General features: G+C 48.3%; 2 protein-coding genes across 7 annotated transcripts in view; one reads left to right on the forward strand and one right to left on the reverse strand.

The window, feature by feature from the left end:
* The window catches only part of Khk (ketohexokinase (fructokinase)), a 12,997-nt gene extending 9,635 nt beyond the window's left edge, over positions 1 to 3,362 (forward strand). For all 5 annotated transcript variants that reach the window (XM_005400453.1, XM_005400455.1, XM_005400454.1 and 2 more), the window contains 5 exons: positions 290 to 362; positions 1,134 to 1,280; positions 2,617 to 2,705; positions 2,814 to 2,971; positions 3,058 to 3,362. In XM_005400453.1, the coding sequence (XP_005400510.1) occupies positions 290 to 362; positions 1,134 to 1,280; positions 2,617 to 2,705; positions 2,814 to 2,971; positions 3,058 to 3,143 (553 nt within the window). In that variant the 3' untranslated portion in view covers positions 3,144 to 3,362. The remainder of the gene's footprint in view (positions 1 to 289; positions 363 to 1,133; positions 1,281 to 2,616; positions 2,706 to 2,813; positions 2,972 to 3,057) is intronic.
* Positions 3,363 to 4,603: 1,241 nt separating this feature from the next.
* On the reverse strand, positions 4,604 to 18,698 carry Cgref1 (cell growth regulator with EF-hand domain 1). Of its 2 annotated transcripts, XM_005400452.2 has the most exons (7): positions 18,550 to 18,698; positions 16,587 to 16,667; positions 6,950 to 7,040; positions 5,959 to 6,024; positions 5,797 to 5,867; positions 5,538 to 5,659; positions 4,604 to 5,343 (listed from the first exon to the last, which is right to left on the reverse strand). In XM_005400452.2, the coding sequence occupies exons 3-7, from the start codon at positions 7,033 to 7,035 to the stop codon at positions 4,834 to 4,836; spliced, it is 855 nt and encodes a 284-aa protein (XP_005400509.1). In that variant the 5' UTR covers positions 7,036 to 7,040; positions 16,587 to 16,667; positions 18,550 to 18,698; the 3' UTR covers positions 4,604 to 4,833. The 2 variants fall into 2 exon arrangements, with proteins under 2 accessions (XP_005400509.1, XP_005400508.1); XM_005400451.2 differs by lacking the exon at positions 16,587 to 16,667 and having other exon boundaries at positions 18,550 to 18,697.
* Between the last annotated feature and the right edge of the window lie 1,868 nt (positions 18,699 to 20,566).

A 20,566-nucleotide genomic window follows, 5' to 3' on the forward strand; every position in this document is an offset into this window, starting at 1 on the left:
AAAAAAAAAAAAAAAAAAAAAAAAAAAAAACAGAGCTAGTCCCTTAACACGTGTAGCAGTTGAGAGTTTATTCTTAGATAACATCACAGCATGGAACTCAGAAAGGGGAAACTCAGCTAACCAGGACAGGAATTATCCTTGAGCTGAGCCTGAGAACTCGGGGCTTTTCAGCCTCCTGCCTTGCTGCCAGCAGCACTAGTACATACAGGGTCCCCAGCAGTCAGAGGTCTTGGCTGTGGCTGAGCTCACCATGCTCTTTCTTCTTTATCCTTTCCATTTTGTGATGTAGGAACCTACCAGATGTGTCTGCTGAGGACTTTGAGAAGGTTGATCTCACACGGTTCAAGTGGATCCACATTGAGGCAAGCCCTGTCCTATCTATTTCTAGATAGAACCTGTTCTCGCTCCTTCTTGGTTTCTCTAAACCATGAAGTACCTTAGAGATAAATGAATCCAACCCCCCTACGTTCCCTCTGCACCCTTCTTTATGTTTTCAGGTGAGGAAAATAAGGCCCTGAAAGGCTGAGTGACACCACAGGATGTAGGCATAGCTGGTGTAGGCGCAGCCCAGTGTTTTGTTGTTCGTTTCTTTGTTATGGCTGCCTTACCTCCTCCACCTCGCTTCTGGCCAGAGGCTGGCTCCTTAGGGCTTAACCTGCTTTACCTCTGAGGAGGTGGAAATACGAGGGCTTGACCCAGCTTCCAAATAAACGGAACTAGAACTTTTGCTCCAAGGGACAAGTTTTGGGACCTGGGTCAGAAGAAACCATGGGAAGTCCTGAGTTCTAATCCTATCCCTGTCATTTAATTTCCTGTAGGTCGTTCAGAGAGTCTTTTTTGGGGGGGCGGGTATTAGGACTTGAAGTCTGGACCTCACACTCACCAGGCAGGCGCTGCACCACTGAGTAAATCCCCAGCCCCTAGAGAATCTTTTTTATTCTTTAGTCTCCTCGTGTGTGAAATGGGACAGTGGTTGATAAGGTCTTCAAGGTCCATGACAGCCAAGAATTTTGTAATTTAAGATAGGTTCTAGCCCAACCTCCCAGGTCCTCTCCTTCCTCACCGAGTTCCAGCAGGGAGCGAGGAGTGAGCGATCAGCTGGACACTGAGCTCTCCACCCCGCCCCACCCCAGGGCCGGAATGCCTCAGAGCAGGTGAAGATGCTGCAGCGTATAGAACAGCACAATGCCAAGCTGCCTCCAGAACAGCAGATCCGGGTGTCTGTGGAGATAGAGAAGCCCCGGGAGGAGCTGTTCCAGCTGTTTGGCTACGGAGAGGTGGTGAGTGCCCTGGCAGCATTAACTTGCCATGTCCAAGGAACTCAGTTCTTAAAGGGAGTCAGAGACACCGCTGGGCTTACCTGCCAGGCTCCAAATGGCAGCTCTTGAGCAGCAGGGGTGTAAGGTGGCAGAGCTCCAGCTGTGAGTCTTGCAGTGACCAAAAAGGAGAATTTTTCTGCTCCAGGAATAAGGCTTCCCAGAGGGCCTGGTCAAAGACCAGGTGGCCACAGGCATCACCTCTCAGGGCCCCCTCCCTTCCTCTGCAAAATAAGGGCATCACAACTGTTCTCTGAGGTTGTAAGTCTCTTCCAACTGTGGGGGTGGGGGAATGGCAAGTGTGGGAGCCACTAGGAGTGAGGAGACTTGCATGCAGTAAACGTGGGCAAGACTGGGTGTAAATGGAGTTTGGGTGACAATCCCGGGATCATAGCCGCAGCTGGTTGGAGACCATCCAGCCACTGATCCTCAGCCTTGGTGAACAATTTAAAAAACAAAAACAAAGTTAGTGGAGGCCTGAGCCCCACCCTCTTGGCTTTATTTGTTTCAGTCCTGGGTAGTGAGGATGAGCCCAGGGTCTCACCCACGTGGGGCAAGTGCTCTACCACCGAGCTACATTCCCGGCTCCTTGCTTTTTATTTAATTGGCAGGGCTAGAGCCCGGGCTTCACAGTTTTCTGCCAAAACAATCGCTGGAGATTCTAACACGTTGAGGAAGTTCCAGAGTCCCTGCTGATTTGTTTTATAGGTGAAGAAACTAGCCCTAGAGGGCACAGTTGTGCTGGGAAAACAAAGCTTTCTCCTGAGAGGCACTGCGGTTTGACTGGGCAGAGTAGATTTGTCCCCTAGATGGCGCTCCAGGCTCTCTCTGGGTCTTCAGTTCACTAACCCTAGAACTAGTCCAGAACAGTGATGCCAAAATTTAGACACCAAATACCCAAATTGCAACCCAAAATCCACTCATTTATTACAAAGTGAAAACACTGCAATTAAACATGAATACTGAGGTTTAGTTTAGAAAGATAACTGTTACCCAATGCTCAGCTGCTGGGCAACTTGGCTTGCGTGCCGACCGAGAGGGCTGTGTGCCTGCTGCAGCACGTGTGCCATACGCTCCCCACCACTGGTCTAGGCCTTTGGTGTCGAAACCCACAAGGCTATATTCCAGCTTTGTTTTAGGCAAGCATAAAAACGTGTTTCTGTGGGACAGCAGGATCCCGTGTTGGGATTTACCTCGCCATGTTGGGGGAGTCAGATTATAATGTGAGGCAACACCAGGCTGCTGGAGGTGAGTGACTAGAGTCACAGGTGGCCACCAACCTCTCCTCCACGGCCCACAGGTATTTGTCAGCAAAGACTTGGCCAGGCACTTGGGCTTCCAGTCAGCGGCGGAAGCCCTGCGGGGCTTGTATGGTCGTGTGAGGAAGGGGTGAGTGGGGAAGCCAGGGAGAGACCCTAGGGAGGTGAGGCGGGTGGGTGCCCTCATGGGTCTAGGGGATGAGGTGGGCTGACACCCAGCTGAGTGGAGGTCTTGCAGGGCTACGCTCATCTGTGCCTGGGCTGAGGAGGGTGCCGACGCGCTGGGCCCTGATGGCCACCTGCTGCACTCAGATGCCTTCTCACCGCCCCGGGTGGTAGACACTCTGGGCGCTGGAGACACCTTCAATGCCTCTGTCATCTTCAGCCTCTCCCGGGGTGAGTGCCCCAGCAGGAGGGGGCAGGGCTGGGCACTGCCCCAGTGCAGAACCCCAAGCTGATCCAGCCACGTGACGCTCCTCTAGGGAACAGCATGCAGGAGGCACTGAGGTTTGGCTGCCAGGTGGCTGGCAAGAAGTGTGGCTTGCAGGGGTTTGATGGCATCGTGTGAGAGCCGTTTGACGGGAGGCATCACGCTCACCATTCCTGCTGGAGGCTGGCATCACAGGCCGCTGCTGCTGTACCCTTCCATCCAGGCTGGCATCCAGGCTGCCCTGCTCCCTGGGCAGATGCGGGCTACAGGAAGGCCTTGCAAGTGTCCTGTGTCCTTTATCTGTACCCTCACTGCCATGTCTGCAGAGCCTCAGCAAATAAATCTCCTTCCCCTGAACCAGCGTCCTCTGGCCATCTCTTGGTACTGCTCGACAGCTGAACTGCTCTGAGTGGAGATTCCTGAGGCTTTGACACTACAGCCTCTGTCTTGTTCTCCATTCCCCAAATTAATCTCCCCACCCAGGCCCAGAGGTGGTATTACCTCTGCCTGGCCACAGCAGCCTTGCCACTGGCTGTCCCAGATGCAGGAGGCTCAGCCATCCCTGGACAAGAGTAGCTGCTGAGGTAGGGAGAGGTGGAGACTGTGGGCCTCCTGGCTGGGAGGACAGTTAGCTCCCCACAGCCCACCAGCCAAATAACCAAAAGCTGTAAGAGAAGCTCCTGTGCTGTGAACATTCCACTTAGCGGCCCCAGAAGCTGGGGTCCACATGGCTGAGCTAATGTCAGGCCTGTGGGCAGGGAGCCTACTGTGTGCTTCCGCGGGGCAGTCCCAAAATCCCTTCTCCCATCTTGCAGTTAAGGCAATGCCTCAGCCACAAATGGGACCCAGCCACAGAACACCGCTGTCCTTTGGGGAGGTCATATCCCAAAGGACTATTGGAATTGGGAGCTGATTCCAGTATGCAAGTTGGGGCAGGAAGAGTGCCTGGTGTGTTCTGAGCTTTCCAAAAAAAAAAAAAAAAAAAGGTTCCTATTATTACTGGAGCTGGGCATGGTGGTACATGCCTGCAATCCCAACACTCTGGGAAGCTGAAGCAAGAGGATATCAAGTTCTAGCCCAGCTAGGGCAACTTAGCAACTCAGTGAGATCTTGTCTCAAAATAAAAGGTGGGGGGCGGTTCTTGCAAATGTAACTCATTATGAAGACCCTAGGTTCAATTCCCAATACCTCCAAAAGCTTACCTAGCACAGGAGACAGATACTAAGTGATTGGAACCATCTGTCCTGAGCTGCAGGAGGGCATAAGGTGTCTGAATACCAGATGTAGGGAGAACAGGAGGGTATCTGGGCCCCAAGAATAACTTGCTTCATCGGGCGTCTGTAGCTGGCTGCACCTAGTGCGGTAGGCTCTGCTGTCCAGCACCCTTAGGCCCAGGAACACTGGGAAAGTCTCTATAAGAGGCATGTCCAGTCCCTAACCCCCTGTGCCCCTGAGGGCTTCTGGACAAGCTGGACAGTAGACAGATGGCCCAGCAGATGAATTCATTTTGTCCTTTATTGGTTGTTTGGGCCCCAAAGCTGCCCTTCAGTTTATTTTTAACATTTTTTTTTGTTTTGTTTTTTTGGTTTTTCTCCGGTACCGAGAACGGAACTCACGACCTTGCGCTTGCCAGGCAGGCGCTTTGCCGCTGAGCTAAATCCCCAGCCCCTGCCCTTCAGTTTAGCATCTCCCTGAGCTGCACAGACCTGGCACCTACTGGGGTCAGAAGGGGGACACAGAGGTGGTCCTCGTCCCAGCATGCACATCCCACCCTTCAGGCTTACTCCAGCACTGAGACTTTGAAGGGTGCAAACCTGTATCTCAAGGTTCATATCTCATCATTCTCCAGTTGAATACTATGAGGCTCAAGCTCATGTGGGGTATTCCTGGACTCCAGTGTTTCCTTTAGAATCTCTTTGGCTTCTGCCTCATTATCACTGGCCTCTACCTGCCCCTCAACGTCACTTCTGGGACCTGGGGCTTCTCCTTCGGCCTCTACCTGTCCCCTATTCCCCACTTCGGGGCCTGGGGTGTCTCCTTCAGCCCCTGCTTGACCCCAAGCCTCCTGAACAGGCTCCAGGGACTCCCTTCTGGCCTCTTCTTGGAGCCCAGCTTCTCTGGGCCCCAGAGCCTGCTGAGTTTCTTGTCTCAAGGGGTTCTCTGCTAACAGGGACTGCCCCTCCACAGTCTGTGTCTCGTGGGGAGCTGGAGCCAAGAACTCCCTGGGCTCTGTGTCCCTGGGGGCCTCTGCCGGGAAGTTGATGAGTTCTGCAGGGGAGATGAGCCCATCCCCATCCAGGTCCTGGGTCTCCAGCACCTTGTCCACGACCAGGATCACCTGCGGAGGCACAGAATCACCATGGGGTCTCCAGGGACCGGAAATGTTCTCCGAAGCACCCCTGCTTAATGCCCCGCTCCTCCGTCACGCAGGCTCCCAGCCGCCCTTTTACAGGAGATCCATCCAAAGTCATGACGAGAAAGACCAGAGCACCAAGGAGCTGGATCCCCTGTAGCGTCTCCTGCAGAGCTTACCGGGTTGGCAGGAAAGTTGGCAGCTCCAGGGGCCAGAGCCGCTGTCAACATGGACAACAGCTCCAGCCCATCCAGCTGTCCACTTTGGTCATAGTCATGGAGAGCAAAGAGGTAGAGGAGCACTAGGGAGAGAAGCTGGGTTAGAAGAGGCGTCAAGAGCAGACAGAGAAAGCAGGAGTCAGTGGGGCAGCCAGCTCTCAGGCCCAGCTCTGGCTGCCCCGAGTGTCCTAGGCCCTGGTCCACCAGCCCCGCGCCTCACCCTGCTCCCGGTTCATGTGCTCCGGGTCCTCGTCCATCCTCTCTAGTCCCTTTAGATGGTGCTGCAGCACTCTGTTGGAGAAAGGGCAAATCAGCCTGGGAGGGGCCAGTCCGAGGCCCCACGCCCCTCGTGCACACCCAAGGCCCCAGCTCAGCTACTCACCGGAGCTGCTCTGGCCCTGGCTGGAAGGGGTTGGACAGGGGCTGAGGTTGCATGTCAATGTCCTGCCTGGAGAAGGAGGAAAGGACCAGCCTTGCAGAGTCTGCCTGAGGCCCAGCCTATGGGCCCTCCAACCTGCTTCCTGGCCCAGTTCCCTTTCTGGGGCCAAAGGAGGTACTCCCTCAAATTCCCAGAAATTTGGAAGGAAGAGGCCCTTCTGGTCTTCTTACTTCCTCGGACTCTTCCTGAAATGCCTTATCTAAACTTTACGTGAAACTCAAAGAAAACACCTGGTGAGGTTGAGGCCAAATGAAGCCACACCTGCTATGCATGAGTTGGAGCCCTGAGAAGAAGCCCAGTGAGTGGCAGGAGAATGTGGACCGTGCCCACAGAGAGACCAGGGGTGGGGCTCTGGTGGAGCCTGGTAGCACTGCCAGGTTTGCACTGACCCAGTTCGCTCCATGACATAGATGCCTCTTTCTTTTTCAAGCAGAGGGCACACGTGTCAGTTTGGGGTTCCAGTCTTCTTGGGATCTCTTGACCAGTCTCTAAAGCTCAAAATGTGCTTCTACTTCTAGATGGGGCCACACATCAGACCAGGTCTGGTGCAGCCACTTTGGTCACTGTTGCCAGCCCTGGTAGCTCTTCCTGTCTCCTCTCCTACCCAGCACATCCTCTGGACAACACAAATGAATGAGACCTCCCAAAGGCAATTCCAATAAACTAGAAATGGTGTACTAATGACCTTCATTCCCACTATTGATACTTGATTACAGGACTGCTACCCCTTCCCTGGCTCTAGCTTCTTCCTGGCACTTCACACCACACTGAGTGCCCAATTTGTGACATCCTAATGGACACAAAGCAGAAGGTTAGGGTGGGGACATACAGAGATCACCCAAGTCTCCTGGCCCCAAGGGGTCTACCATTCCCTTGGGTTCTCCAGAGACTCACCCTGCCCCAGCCCATGGTCCTGTCCTCCCAGTCTCCTTACCTTGTGGCTCCATCCTTGGGAGCAGCGTGGGCCAGGGTGGGCAGCAGTATCAGCAGCATTAACACTCTCATCATCTGAGCTAACATCCTCCCTGGGGCAGGAGCAAGGAGAATTAGGAGGTTGGGGAAAGAGTGTCTGCCATAGTGCAGGGATCAGTTGGGTCAGAAATAAATGCCTTCTCTTCTTATCTTTATCTGCAACCCAGGGGACAGGACCTTTGCTCAGGGAGGACTCCTGCATGGCAATCAGTGATCTATGGCACTGTTATAGCTTATGTCTAGATGTCACCCCAAAGCCTCATGTGCTTATAGATGGGGCTTTTCGGAGATGGCTGAATCCAGTGTGTGTATATATGGATTAAGGGGTGATAACTAAATTGGTTTAGTGTAGTTCTGGGTGTGAATAATGGGAAGCCACACACTGGGTATGGGTGGCACCAACCAATAGGCTTGTAGCCTGGAGGGCATATAAAGAGACAGATGGAAGGCAGGCTGCTGCTGCTGCTTGCTGCTTCCTGCCATGGACTATTTCTCCTCTGCTACTGTTTCACCTGTGCTGTGCCACGTTGCCTTGGAACCAAGTAACTGTGGACCTGAACCTCTACAAACTGTGAGCTATAATAAACCTTTCCTCCTTTAACTTGTGATTGTCAGTGGCACAAGTGCCTGCCTCGCAAGTACAAGGTCCTGAGTTTGATTCCCAGTATCAAGATAAAATAAAATAAAATAATAAAATAAAATAAAATAAAGTGCTTAAAAACTGAGCTGCCCTGATGGAAGCAACACTGCGGACAGGGTTCCCTCCCCGCAGCACATGCCTCTTATCCCTGCCAACCCCTAGGATGCAGAAAAAAGCTCAGTGAACCTAGGGAAAAGGCAAGATTAGAAATATAGGGAGTAAAAAAAAAAAAAAAAAAAGAAATATAGGGAGTGATACAAAGACCAAGACTTAAACAGACAGGCAAAAAGGGTGACAGATTGTTAGCTTGCACTTACTAAAATTCCATGGGAGAGCAAATCCAAGGAGGCTCAAACTCCTGGAAAAGTCCATACTCAGGTAAATACTCTGAGTCCATACTCAGACTGAAAACAGCACATCAGGGTCAAACAACAGTGGCTCTAGGAATTGCTGTTTACTTAGTGCAGTTAGGAAAACAAGATCTCAATATAAAGTGAAAAAAAAAATCAAAAACAAGAACTTCCCCTTAGATCTATATTGGGTAGGACCATAGGCAAAAACTATAACCATAACTGAGTATATGAAATCAAATATAAAATGGATCTATTGAAAACACAGAGAACAAAGCTTTCTGATTGGTCCCAGATGTATGGACAAATAGTGAGCTTCCAAGGGAGCAAAAGTTTACCAAAGCTGAGGCCTCAGACCCCAAGCCCATCTCTAGGAATAAAAATCATCAGATGTCTAATAGTCTAAGCGGAGGATAAGGAACTCTGACATGGTGCCCTCTATGCTGTCTGAAGTGGACTTTATTAGAGGAAGGTTTATAGCTTTCAGCAACTACTGCAAGAAGTCCATGGCCCAAGAGGCCCAGAACCACTGCCGGGGGGTCAGTGGGAGGGATATCAATCTCCTAAGAGATGACAGTTGGTGCAGGTAAACATCTGGATCTGGAGAGACAAACAAAAGTTCTGCCATCTTGAGCTGCCTTGAGCAAAACATAGCAAAACAAAAAGGTGAGCTCACAGAACCTGTCTTCATCCCTCTATGCATATGACTTGCCCCAAGAGCTAGAGTGAGTACACATAGCTTTTCGGTGTCTGTGAGCCCCAGTGGCCAAAAGGCTGTTAAACCTCAGCTGCTCCAAGTGTGGCAAACAGCAGCAGCTGGCACAGGAGGCCCTTGGGCTTGAGTTATTGTGCCCAGGAAAGAGGACAAGATCTTGGGATCCTGCAAGGTGGGCAGCAGGCAGTGAGCTCTCCACATCAACATGGAACCCTCAAAGGGATGGGCAAGCAAAACATCCAGACACCCGTGTCTCAGAGTATAATAATAAATGTCCCAAAGAAAGTAACTACGAGGCTGGATAAAAATAGAAAGTACCCGTTTGAGTGCACGGAGTTGGCAAGAAATTCACAGTGTTCAAAAAAGCACAGTGGAAACTGTAATCCGGGTGAAAGGTGAGCTTGACATCAGCCTCACGTGTGTCCGCCAAACGCAGGCACGTGCACTTGAGCTGCCTGAATGGGTGCAGTGTGCAGCAGAGACTGGCAGATAAACCTGGGCCTGCCCACTAGGGAAAGAGTCAAGAGATTCCTTGTAGAAAGCTGGGATTCCAAGTAGCTATACACGTCTTACAAGGGTGAGTCAAAGACAGCCAGGGCAAAGGGCAGCAGGGACTCTTCTCTCTCTTCACTTTGGTGCTAAGTGAAAGTGAGAAAACTAAATCTTCCCTGAGAATGTGTACTCAGGCTGCTGTAATGTGGTGTGATGCCTGGAATAAGGCTACCTGTGGTCTGGAAAACCTACGGCAGGTAATTTATTTTGAAGTGTAACCAGTTGATAGTGGCCACAGAAGAAAACATATATTTTCTCTGGAGGAGTTCAACTCCGATCGAGGCCTCAAGGTATTGCCATTGGTAGAGTTCCACGAAATGTGAGCTTGCAGTCGAAAAGTCCTAAATATATAAGGAAATACGACATTGACTAAGAGCCAATGAAACAACAATTGTGCAGGCAAAGCTAGGCCTGCTCAGGGTAAGTGTTATATCAGGATTATCACGCACAGAATATAAAGTAAGTATACTTAATGTTGTAAGGACTTAAAAGGGTGTTTGAAACTATGAGAAAGAAATGAAAGCATAAAAATGACCAAGTAAAGTTGAACAAAATATAATCTTTAGAGATAAAAATTTTCCTAGACTGAAGTCTAAATTTGCTCTAGTTTAGTTACAGAAAAAAAGACGTTTTGCCACTGAAGCTTGAGCCATCTGTGCCTCTTACAGGCTGAGAATAGAAGAATTTCAGATAATAAAGAGTGAAGTATAGCTGGGCACGGTTGTGCACACCTGTAATCCCAGCAATGGGGAGGCTGAGGCAGGAGAATCTTTGCAAGTTCAAGACCAGCCTGGGCTACAAAGTGAGCTCAAGGCCAGCCTGAACTACATAGCAAGACCCTGTCTCAAAAAGACCAAAAAAAAAAAAAAAAAAAAAAAAAAAGAGAGTGAAGTTTGCCTGCAAGAAAAAAAGAAAAAAGAAATAAAAGTTTATCTTAAAAAAATGCAACAGGTAAATGAAACAGGTTAGACACAGGTGATATGAGAATGAATGAGCTGGAATATAGATCCAAATAAATTATCCAGAATGTGGCTGACTGAGTTAAAGGAAATATAAATTAAGGTTAAGTGGCTTGGAGGAGATAACAGATAAAACTGGACAGAAGCAGTATTTGAAGAAATAATAGCAGAGTTTTTTCCAGTAGTTGAAAATCACTACTATGTCAATCAGGAAGTTCAACAATCCCACACAGACTAAACAAACCGAAAAACACACCCAGGTCTGCTGTTCTGAATTACAAACCAGGGAGGAGAAGAACACTGTAAAAGCAATCAGATAGAAAAGACAAATCACCTTGAGGAAAGGTAATTAAAGTGACAGCTGATTTCTCCACAGCAAATAGTTACCCAGTGCAGTGATACAGGATGTGCATGTGTACAGAGGTGGAGGAAACTGCTAGTCTAGAACTCTACTCTCCGCAAAATTCTCTTTCAAGGCTGGGATGGAGCTGAGTGGTAGAGAGAGTGCTTGGCACACCTGAGGCCCTGAGTTCCATCCCCAGTGCTGAGCAAAGGAAAACATAACTCAGGGTCCCATTATATAGTTTAGACGGGCCTTGAACTCATTGTGTAGCCCAGGCTGGCCTTGGACTCACTATGTCACCCAAACTGGCCTTCAGCTTGCAGTGATCCTCCTGCCTCAGCCTCCTGAGTACTAGGATTACAGGCGTACACCACTAACCTGACTAACAATCCTTCACTAAAGGAAGTTCCAAGGTATGCGTTTCAAGAAAAGTATCCTAGAAAGAAGGTTTGAAACACAAGGGAAAGTGTTGAGCAAAGAAATCAGAAACTATGTGAGCAACTCTAAACAAACACACTGTTAATGATAATTATAGTAATATATGGGGCAAAAAGGTGCAGTAGTCTGAACTACAATACTGGAGAGCATGTGAGGTGAAATGGTTGTCTGAGAAGAGAGTAGACATATTGATTAACTTTGCTAAATATATACTTAAAATTTAACCACCAAAAAGAAATGGAAATGAAATATGAAAACTCAAGCCACTAGAAAAATAAATGAATGGAATATTTCAAGAAATTGATTCAAAACAAAGGCAAGAAATGAGACAAAAACTTAAAGAAAGCTGGGCATTGTGATGCACATCTGTAATCCCAGCTAGTTAGGAGACTGAGGCAGGAAGATCACATAGTCAAGCCCAGCGTAGGCAACTTAGAGAGAACCTGGTTCAAAATTAAAAATGAGGCAGGAGAATCGCTGTGAATTCAAGGCCAGCCGGGGCTATCTAGCAAGTTTAAGGCCAGCCTCAACTACATAGGGAGACCTTGTTTCAAAAATAAATAAATAAATAAATAAGATGAAAAATGATATTTTGTGTGGAACTACAAACTGAACTGTTTTTAAGGATATAGTTAATGTGAAGGCCCAGTACCACGCACACACACACACACACACACACACACAGACACAGAAAAAAGAAAAACCAAAAAGAATTTTAAAAAACTAAAAAAAGACAAATAGAAAGCATAAAATAAGATTTTGGCAATAAATTCAAATATCTTATTTGTCTTTTTTTTTTTTTTATCTTTTTGAGACAAGGTCTCGCTATGCAGTGCACACTGGCCTTGAGCTCACTTTGTAGCCCAGGCTGGTCTCGAACTCTCAACGATCCTCCTGCCTCAGCCCCCTGAGTGTGCCACCATGCCCAGCTTCAGTAATCATAATAAGTATAAATTATACAAACTCATTAGCTAAGAAATAAAGGTTAGAAGAGGGCCATTACAAAATGACAAAAAGTTTAATTCTTGATAGGAAAACATAATACCTATAAATTTGTGTGCACTTAATAATATATCCTCAAAATAGATGAAACAAAGGGTGGTATAACTATAAGGAGAAAAGTCAAATCTGCCATTATAGTGGGAAAATTTAACTTTTCTCATTCAGTATTAGGTAGACTAAAAATTAGTAAGACTATAGGAAATTTGAATAAAGCTTAGTAAGCTTGAACTAATGGACATACATGGAACCCCACTTCAATCACTTAACAAATACATGTTCTTCTCAAGCACACATGGGATTTTTTTTTTTTTTTTTTTTTTTGAGACAGGGTCTTGCTATATAGTCCAGGCTGGCCTTCAACTTACTATGTAATCCAGGTTGGCCTCAAGCTTGTGAGGATCCTCTAGTCTTAGCTCCCGATTGCTGAGATTACAGGCATGCACCACCATGCTTGGTTTAAACATAGGATATTTATAAAAACTGAGAAGTACTAGGCCAGAGAATGTAGCTCAAGTGACATCAAAGAATCAGTCTCAGGTTATATAATCAAAATGCAATTACAGGCCAGGGATACAGCTCAGCAGCACAAGCACCTGCCTGGCAACCAGGTCCTGAGTTCAATTCCTGGTACCCCCCCCAAAAAAAGGAAAAAAGTGCAATTACATGAGATATCAATGCAAAAGTATTTTAAAAATCTCATGCGTTTGTAAATTTATAAAGTATACTTTTGTATGCTTACAGAGAAGACAATCATAATGAAAATTGTTAAATACTTAGAATTGGAAAATATTGAAGCAGCAGGGAAAGTGTACAAATTTAAAAGCTTTTATTAGAAGAAAAGCTAAAAATTAATGGGCTATAGTTCCAACTCAAGAAGCTAACAAGAGTACATTCAAATAAATAAAAATAACAAATTTAAACTACAGTAGAGAGAAGAAACAGAGGCAAACACGAATTGTTTCTTTAGAAAGATCTAATAAAGTTTAGCATGGTGGCTCATGACTATAATCCCAGCTACTCAGGAGGCTGAGGCAGGAGGACTGCAAGTTTCAGGCTGGCACTGAGAAATTTAGGAGGACCCTGTTTCAAAACAAAAAATTAAAAAGGCTTGGAATGTGGCTCAGTGTGGGGAGGGCACCCAGACTTGATCCTCAGTATTGGGAAAAAAACTAATAAGATAGATAAACTTTGACAATTTTTAAGAAAAAAGAGAAAAAACATAAACAATATTAGGAATGAGAACTATTAGGAAGATCAGGGAACAAAACTACAGAAATAATAGTGATTTGAAAACAGCAGATTTAATCAATTTCCTAGAAAAACCTACTAGCAAAACTGATGCAAAAAGAAATAGAAAACTTTAATAGTCCTGTAACCATTTAAGATACTGAACCAGTGAGTATGAACCCTATATTTTGTGTGGAACTATAAACTGAACTGTTTTTAGGGAGAAATCTGCAACAGTGTAAATTGCCAGAAAACTCTGACCCAGCAATATCACTTTGGGGACTGCCTAAAGAAGAACGCAACTGGAAAAGAAACTGTGGCAATATATACAGCTGTGCTATTAATATAAAAATATGTAAACAACGTGAATGTCTAACATTTAGGTAATAGCTAAGCAAATCATATTATGCAGCAGAGCCATTGAGATGATAAATATTTTAAAACTCATAAATTTTAAAGGAAAACCCTGGGTGATTTATGTGTCAAAAATCCAAACTTGTGTATCGTGAAAGACACCCTTAGGCAAGTTCAAGGCGATGAGTGATCACAGAGAGGGTTTGCAGGCTCCTGGGTGACCTCCAGCCTCAGCAGGTGAGGGTTGAGGATGGCAGTCTCACCAGAAACCCCACGTGTGCCAATGGGGTCTGAGCACTCCAGAGACTCAGGTGTCATATTCAGGAAGGTTCGCGATGAGGACCTGTGCCCAGAGGCCTGAGTGGCCAGGTAGGGATGACCAGAAGAGATCCACTACTCTGTATCCAGAGTCTGTTGCTGTGAAGATGGCTCTGCGGAATTTCAGTCATAGTGGCCAAGAAGGCTGGGTGGCCCGCAGAGGCCAGAGGAGAAAGCCAGGAGCTGTGGATCCTGGCTGGGATACCACAGAGGATTCTGTGCAGCTGCAGTTTGGAACTGGAGTGTCCCCCAAAAGCCCGAGTGTTTGAGGGTTGGTCTCCAGCATGGCATCACTGGCAGATGGTGGGACTCCTAAGAGATGGGCCCTAGGGGAGGTGTGGGGGTCCCTGAGGATGCCCTGAAGGGCACCATAGGGCCTTGGTCTCTTCCTCTTTCCTTGCCAGCCACAAGCAAGCAGCTCTGCTCTGCCGTATGCTTCCTGCAACAGTATGCTGCTTGGCCATAGGCCCAAAAGCAAGAGAACCAAAGACCATGAACTGGAGGCTCCAAACCCTAAGCCCAAACACCCCTTTGCTCGTCACCACTGGTTACCGCAGGCATTTGTCCAGTAGTGGGAAGCTGACTGACTGACCCGGGAAGGATCAGTGTCAGGAGGGCAAGCATCCCCCAGGAAGGTGAGTGTCAATGTTTGTACAATAAAGATAAACATTATTCATTTCTTTTAAAAAAAAAAACTTTTTGTGGGGCTGGGGCTTGAACCCCAGGCCTCCCACATGCTAGGCAAGTACACTAGCACTGAGCTACATCTTTAACCCATTTCTGTGTTGTTTCATAAACACCTACTGTAACTAAGGCACTATCTTATCAATAGCCTCATAGTTTGAGGTAGAAGTACTTATTCTTTTTTCCCCTTAAGGCAAATATATAAGGAAATATTAAAACAATTAAGAGAACCCAGGTGTGGTGGTATACCCCTGTAATCCCAACACCCTGGGAAGCTGAGGCCAGAGGATCAAAATTTCAAGCCCAAGCCCAGCATGGCAGTACATGCCTATAATCCTAGCACTCGGGAGGCTGAGGCAGGAGGATCATTGCAAGTTTGAGATTAGTTGGGCTACAAAGTGAGTTCAAGGCCCACCTGAACTGCATAGCGAGACCCTGTCTCAAAAAGACAAAAATAAAAATAAAAAACAAAATTTCAAGTTCAACTTGGGCAATTTAGCAACTTAGTGAGGTCCTGTCTCAAAATAAAAAATAAAAAAAAAAATTGGTGATGTAGCTCAGTGCAAAGGTTCTGGCTTTAATCCTTAGTACTAAAACAAAACAAAATAAAACAAAGTGAAAATATTAAGAGAAAAATAGTGAAGTGGGTCACAGTAGCATGCACTTGTAATCTCAGCTACTGGAGAGGTTGAGGCAGAAGGATCACAAGTCTCAGGCCCAGTCTGACAACTCACCAAGACCCTGAATCAAAATAAAAAATAAAGGGCTGTGGGTGTAACTCCGCAGTAGGGTGCCCCTGTATGCAATCTCCAGTATTGGGGTGGGGTGGGGCAGAGGCAGACACAGAGACAGAGAAAACTGCTAGGAAAGTGGTTAAGGCCAAAGCTCAGGGGCCTGAGATCTATCTAACCCGAGGCTGCCTCAGTTCAAACGCCTTCTCTGTCCCAGATTCCCATCTGTAGCTCAGGGCAGCCCAGCGCCCTGCCCAGGTGCAGCCTACGTGAGCCCTGGTCTGTCGAGCGAGCGCAGTGCCTGTTACACAATGTAGCCTTTTCCTTCCATAAGCTTTCCTGCATGGCTCTGCAGGGGCTTCACACACACCCTCCTCCCGGCCTTCCCACTTGGGTCCCTTCAAATTATTCTCTCCTCCCCATCTGCTCAGCCCCAGGAGACATGGAGTAATTTAAAGCCCTCAGAGCTGTCAAAACTTATTACCTGGGCTTTATGTGTCATCCACCAGCAGTTGCCTCTTAGGAGAGGACATCTGTGACTCACAGACTGAATCTCGGGTATAAAGGGGGAGCGCCTGCCGGCCCCACTGACCTGCTCACTCATTAGGCCAGCATGGTGCTTCCAAAAACATATCTGCAAATTCCCATGTCTAGTTCTTCCTCTTATTTGTGACTTGCCCCTTAAACGAATTGCTGAAATGATGCTACAGACTGCCAGGCCTAGTTCTCTCTCTCTACCTTCCTCCTTCTTTCTTCCTCCCTCGCTCAACCATGTGGAGAAACTACTTAGGGACAGCAATGCCCGGGGAGCCCCCAGACCCTCACGAGACAGACAAGGTGGGGGAACCTTCGCCGCCTCGGGGCTGCCCCACCCAACACAGAGTGGAAATGTGCCCTCTCCGCTGCCCTGCCCAGAGAGTGCTCATGAGCAAAGAAAGTCAAGCTTATCAGGGGTTTGGTTTTCTTGTTTTGCAGTACTGAGGACTGAACCTAAGCATGCTACTATGGAGCCACATCCCTAGAACTTTTTATTTTTGATTTTGAGATAGGGTCTCACTATGTAGCCCAGGCTGACCTCGAACTTGTGATCTTTCAGCTTCAGCCTCCCAAGCTGCTGGGATTACAAGTGTGCACCACTGCACCCTCCTAAGCCTCAGGCTGGCCTTGTGTGTGTGGCCCGTGCAGTTGCATGGACCTTGCTCTCAGGCAAACCCTCCCTATGCTTAGTCTAATGCTTGAGTCTTGAAACTCAGCCCCTTTTGAAGCAGGCCCTGCAAGTTACATACCTGGTCTGAGCCCTACCCAGATGAGTTCCTATCGCTCCGTCACTTGGTCCTGTGTGTCCCTCACACACGTAGCTATCCAGTCTGTGGAGTGGTCAGAGAGCAGAGATTTAGAACCACCTTCAACTGCCACCTCCACTCCTGACTGTCCCTGTGTCCTTGGGTCAGTTAATTATGCTCACTAACTCAGTTATCTTGCTTGCTTGGTGGAATGGTGGGGATAGTAATGTTTACCTCACATAGTTAAAGTGAGTATTAAATGGGTAGTAAATTAATTCTTACAGACATCAAATATAACTTCTTGTCCCTGGTATCTTCCTTATACCCACATCGGATAAACATTCCTTTGCTAGAATTCCACTGCTCCAGAACCTTCAGTGGCTCCCTATTTCTGTTACACTCCAGAGTCCTTACCTGAGCATTCAAGGTCTTCTACAATCAGCCACTAAGTTATTTTGACTCATCTTTTGGGGCTCTAATACCCTAAGGCTCAGCTTCACACCGAGGGCTACCAGAATCTCCTTAAATACTCCTCACTTTTACTTTTCAGTGTTTTTGCCCAACCTGTTCCACCCTCAGTGGGGAATATCCTGGACCCGCCTGGTCACTCTTACATTCACCTGTAGTCCATTTTAAAACTTTTTCTTTTTCTTTTTGTCTTTTTGAGACAGGGTCTCACTATGCAGTTCAGGCTTGCCTTGAGCTCACTTTGTAGCCCAGGCTGGTCTCGAACTTGCAGCGATCCTCTTGCCTCAGCCTCTTGAGTGCTGGGATTACAGGTGTGCGCCACCATGCCCGGTGACCTTAAAACTTTAAATAGCTGCATATGGATTTAGAGTGTAATATTCTCTTAACTATGGAGTCCAGCTGTGACATTTTTAGAGCCAGTAACCTACCTCCACTATTTAAAGACAGGCAGGCCAGTACCTCATGCAGTGTGTAAGGAGGTTGATGTAACGTGATTGGCTCATACTTGCATATTTCCAAGCATTTACAAAAGCTTTTGTAAGCAACAGAAACAAAGCAATCATTGAACCACTGCTTGTCAAATAAAAATGTCTCTAAGCATTTCCTGTCCTTACAATGTACATGAACATCTGCTACCCTAAGAGACACATGAAAGCCACCATAACTGTTAGCAATTGTGATTTAATCCCATAAAGTTATTCAGTCACACACACACACTACACACTCACATTTATATACTCACACAATGACTGGACTTTAGATTTCTTCCAGCCTTTGCACCAGCACATGAAAGCAGAGCTCCGGCTGGGGGTTAGACTTTTGATCAAATCCCGCTGTGTGATCTAAGGAGATGTCTTACCCCTGGGACCCCTGGGATCCTCATTTTAAAAAGGAGAACAGCAGTACCTGCTTCACAGAGACCCGGGCAGGGCGGAATGAGTTAAGGCAGGTTACATGGCTGACAGCAAGCAGATGCTCCTCCAGCATTTCAGAGGTTGTGGTGGGCCTTTACCTGTGTAACCTCCCTCCCAGGGCAAGCAGTCCTCACGCAGCCTCCCTGTCATTCCGCTCCTGCCTCAGTCTCTCCCGGCCATCGCACCTACAGGGCATCCATTTCTTTTTAGACTGAGTCGTGATAAGTTGTCTGGACTGAAACCTCTGCCTTGATTTATCTCTCTGGTGCACCGATGCCCCCCAGGAAAGCAGGAGGCGGCAGCCAAGGGGCTCACACCTGAGCGGGTCTCCGCCCAGCCCCTTGCCGCCTCAGGAAGACAACCTCGGGCCGTCCCCGCCCTCCGTTCCTCGGTCCCCAGACGAGGCTCAAGTCCTGCTGCTCCCACCCCCACCGCGCGGCTGCTGGAGCACCACCCCCCATGCCGAGGCCGAGGCCGGAGGGCTGGCGCCGGGCACCGCGGAGGACCCGCATCTCTCCAGCTTCCTCCTCGCTTCCTCCTCTCCCTGCGGCCCGGGATGACCTCCTCCCCGCGGGGCCACCCACCTGCTGCGGGGCTGCGGCTCCGGCTTCGTGCGCGCTGGGGCTGCCGCGCCGCCCGCGCCTGCTGCCCTCTCCCCGGCCGCTCCACGTGGCCTCCACGTCGCCCTCCCGGCTGCTGCCACCGCCCAAGCCGGGCAGAGTCCTGAGCCAGCGCCGGCCACGCCCGCCGCCCTGCGCACCGCTGCCTGCCCCAGCGGGCTCTCTGCGGTCCCCAAGGGCGGGTCACTGCGTTGGAGACCCAAAGGAGACAGCCTGTGCGTGTGTGTGTGTGTGTGTGTGTGTGTGTGTGTGTGTGTGAGAGAGAGAGAGAGAGACAGAGACAGAGACAGAGAGACAGAGAGACAGAGAGACAGAGAAAACTAAAGGGGTTTTTGTTTTTGCACTAGGGAGTGAACCCAATCCACTGGAATGAGCTATAGTCCCATCCCCATGTATGTACTTATTTTATTATTTTACAACTGTATCTCCCTAAATCCCTAAATTGCCCGGGCTGAGTTTGAGCTTGTGATCCTCCTGCCTCAGCCCCCTGAGTGCTGGGATTACAGCGGTGCACCACAGGTGCCAGGCTACAACTAGAGAGACAAAGAGACAGTGAGGCTGGTGTGCATGGGAAGAATGTTTAACTGTGGTCATTCTGTGGGTGTCACTGTCTCTGCCTGAGGGACCTGGATGTATGTGACAAATAATGTAACTTACTGTCAGCACTTGTGATTGTGACTGGTGTGTGAGGTCTTGGGTATGAGGAACTTGTGACACTGTAGGGGACATTTTGTGTGACTGTGTGTCCGGACTGACAGTAGGGGCTTGAGAGAGGATGGCCAGTGTGTGGATGTCTAGGTGTGTGGCTGATCAGCTGGGTGCGTGACCATGCGGGGTGTCAGCAATACTGTTCCAGGAGACCGGATGAACTCATCCCAAGTTGTTATGTGACTTTCAAGTGACACTGAGTTTCACATGCTGGTTTCCAGTGGCGGGATCTCTGCGTGACTGGCCCTGTGATGTTACTGAAGAGTGGTTCCACGTGGGGGGAGGGCCGGTGGGAGTATGCCGCCATTGTAACCATCATCTTAAGGGCCACGGTGGCAGTTGTTTTACAGCAGTGTTGCAATTCCATGGCTGTCATTTTTTTTGTCCCAGTGGCTTAGTCCCTCCACCTAGGCTCCAGACTATATCCTCACCTGTGGAGGACACTACATCCTCACCTGTGGAGGACCACCTAGGCAACTGTCTTTGAAAGAGGAGCAATTGCCTCCATTTTGGCTGAGCCTGACTCTATTTCTGTGTATTGATGTGTACAGAACTGGCTAGGACTTTTCCTTATCCCTTCTATTGGCTTTAAGCAATGAGTATCTACCTAGCCCAAGTGCTGATGGTAGTCTTGGGAGATGGCAGGCGTGTTTCCCCACCCCCTGTTGCTCCCTTGAGGGAGCCAGGATGAGGCGGGATGTGTGAGCCAGTGCTCCATGCTGTTGGCTGGGATGGAGCCTTGGGACTAGAAGCTATGACTTCCTGGGGCTTCAAAGATTACACGTCAGAGCTGAAGCACTGACCTCAGTTGTATTATGCAGATTACTCTTTCTGCATATCTTCTCCCTGCATATGGCAGAGGTGATTTCAGGCCTCCTACCTAGCCCAGCTCATGGCACTCTCGTATTTCCTGCCACTCTCACAGTCACTCATCCTTCTCTTCTTCACAAATGAATAAAATCTGGGTTTGGTCCTGGGTAAAGGCCTTTGTTCTGGATACCCATCACTGTGGCGGGACTCAGGACCCCTTTGACTCCCCATCATTTTGGATATATCATTGTGTCTTTATTTTACACTGTGGGTTGCACTGGAGGTGGTAGACTGGAATTAACTCGTTTCGATTCCAATAACCTTTCCATGGGATTACAAAGATAAACTTCCTGGGACACGATGAGTACTGAGAAGGGCTCCCTATACTCACCCACTAGCCCAAGGACTTTGGTCTTCAAATGATCTCCTATGTCTTAGAATCTTCAGTCTCGGCCTCTCTGTC

This window comes from Chinchilla lanigera, unplaced genomic scaffold (genome assembly GCF_000276665.1).
Source record: "Chinchilla lanigera isolate Chin_1 unplaced genomic scaffold, ChiLan1.0 scaffold00068, whole genome shotgun sequence".
Lineage (NCBI taxonomy): Eukaryota > Metazoa > Chordata > Mammalia > Rodentia > Chinchillidae > Chinchilla > Chinchilla lanigera.

Bases quoted from the DNA above. Each gene is read 5' to 3' on its own strand.
- Cgref1 (XM_005400452.2), bottom strand. From the start codon at position 7,035: ATGTTAGCTCAGATGATGAGAGTGTTAATGCTGCTGATACTGCTGCCC. The intron at 6,025-6,949 runs GTAAGGAGACTG...CTCCTTCTCCAG, and splicing joins CCCAAGGATGGAGCCACAAG to GCAGGACATTGACATGCAAC. The intron at 5,868-5,958 runs GTGAGTAGCTGA...TTTCTCCAACAG, and splicing joins CCAGGGCCAGAGCAGCTCCG to AGTGCTGCAGCACCATCTAA.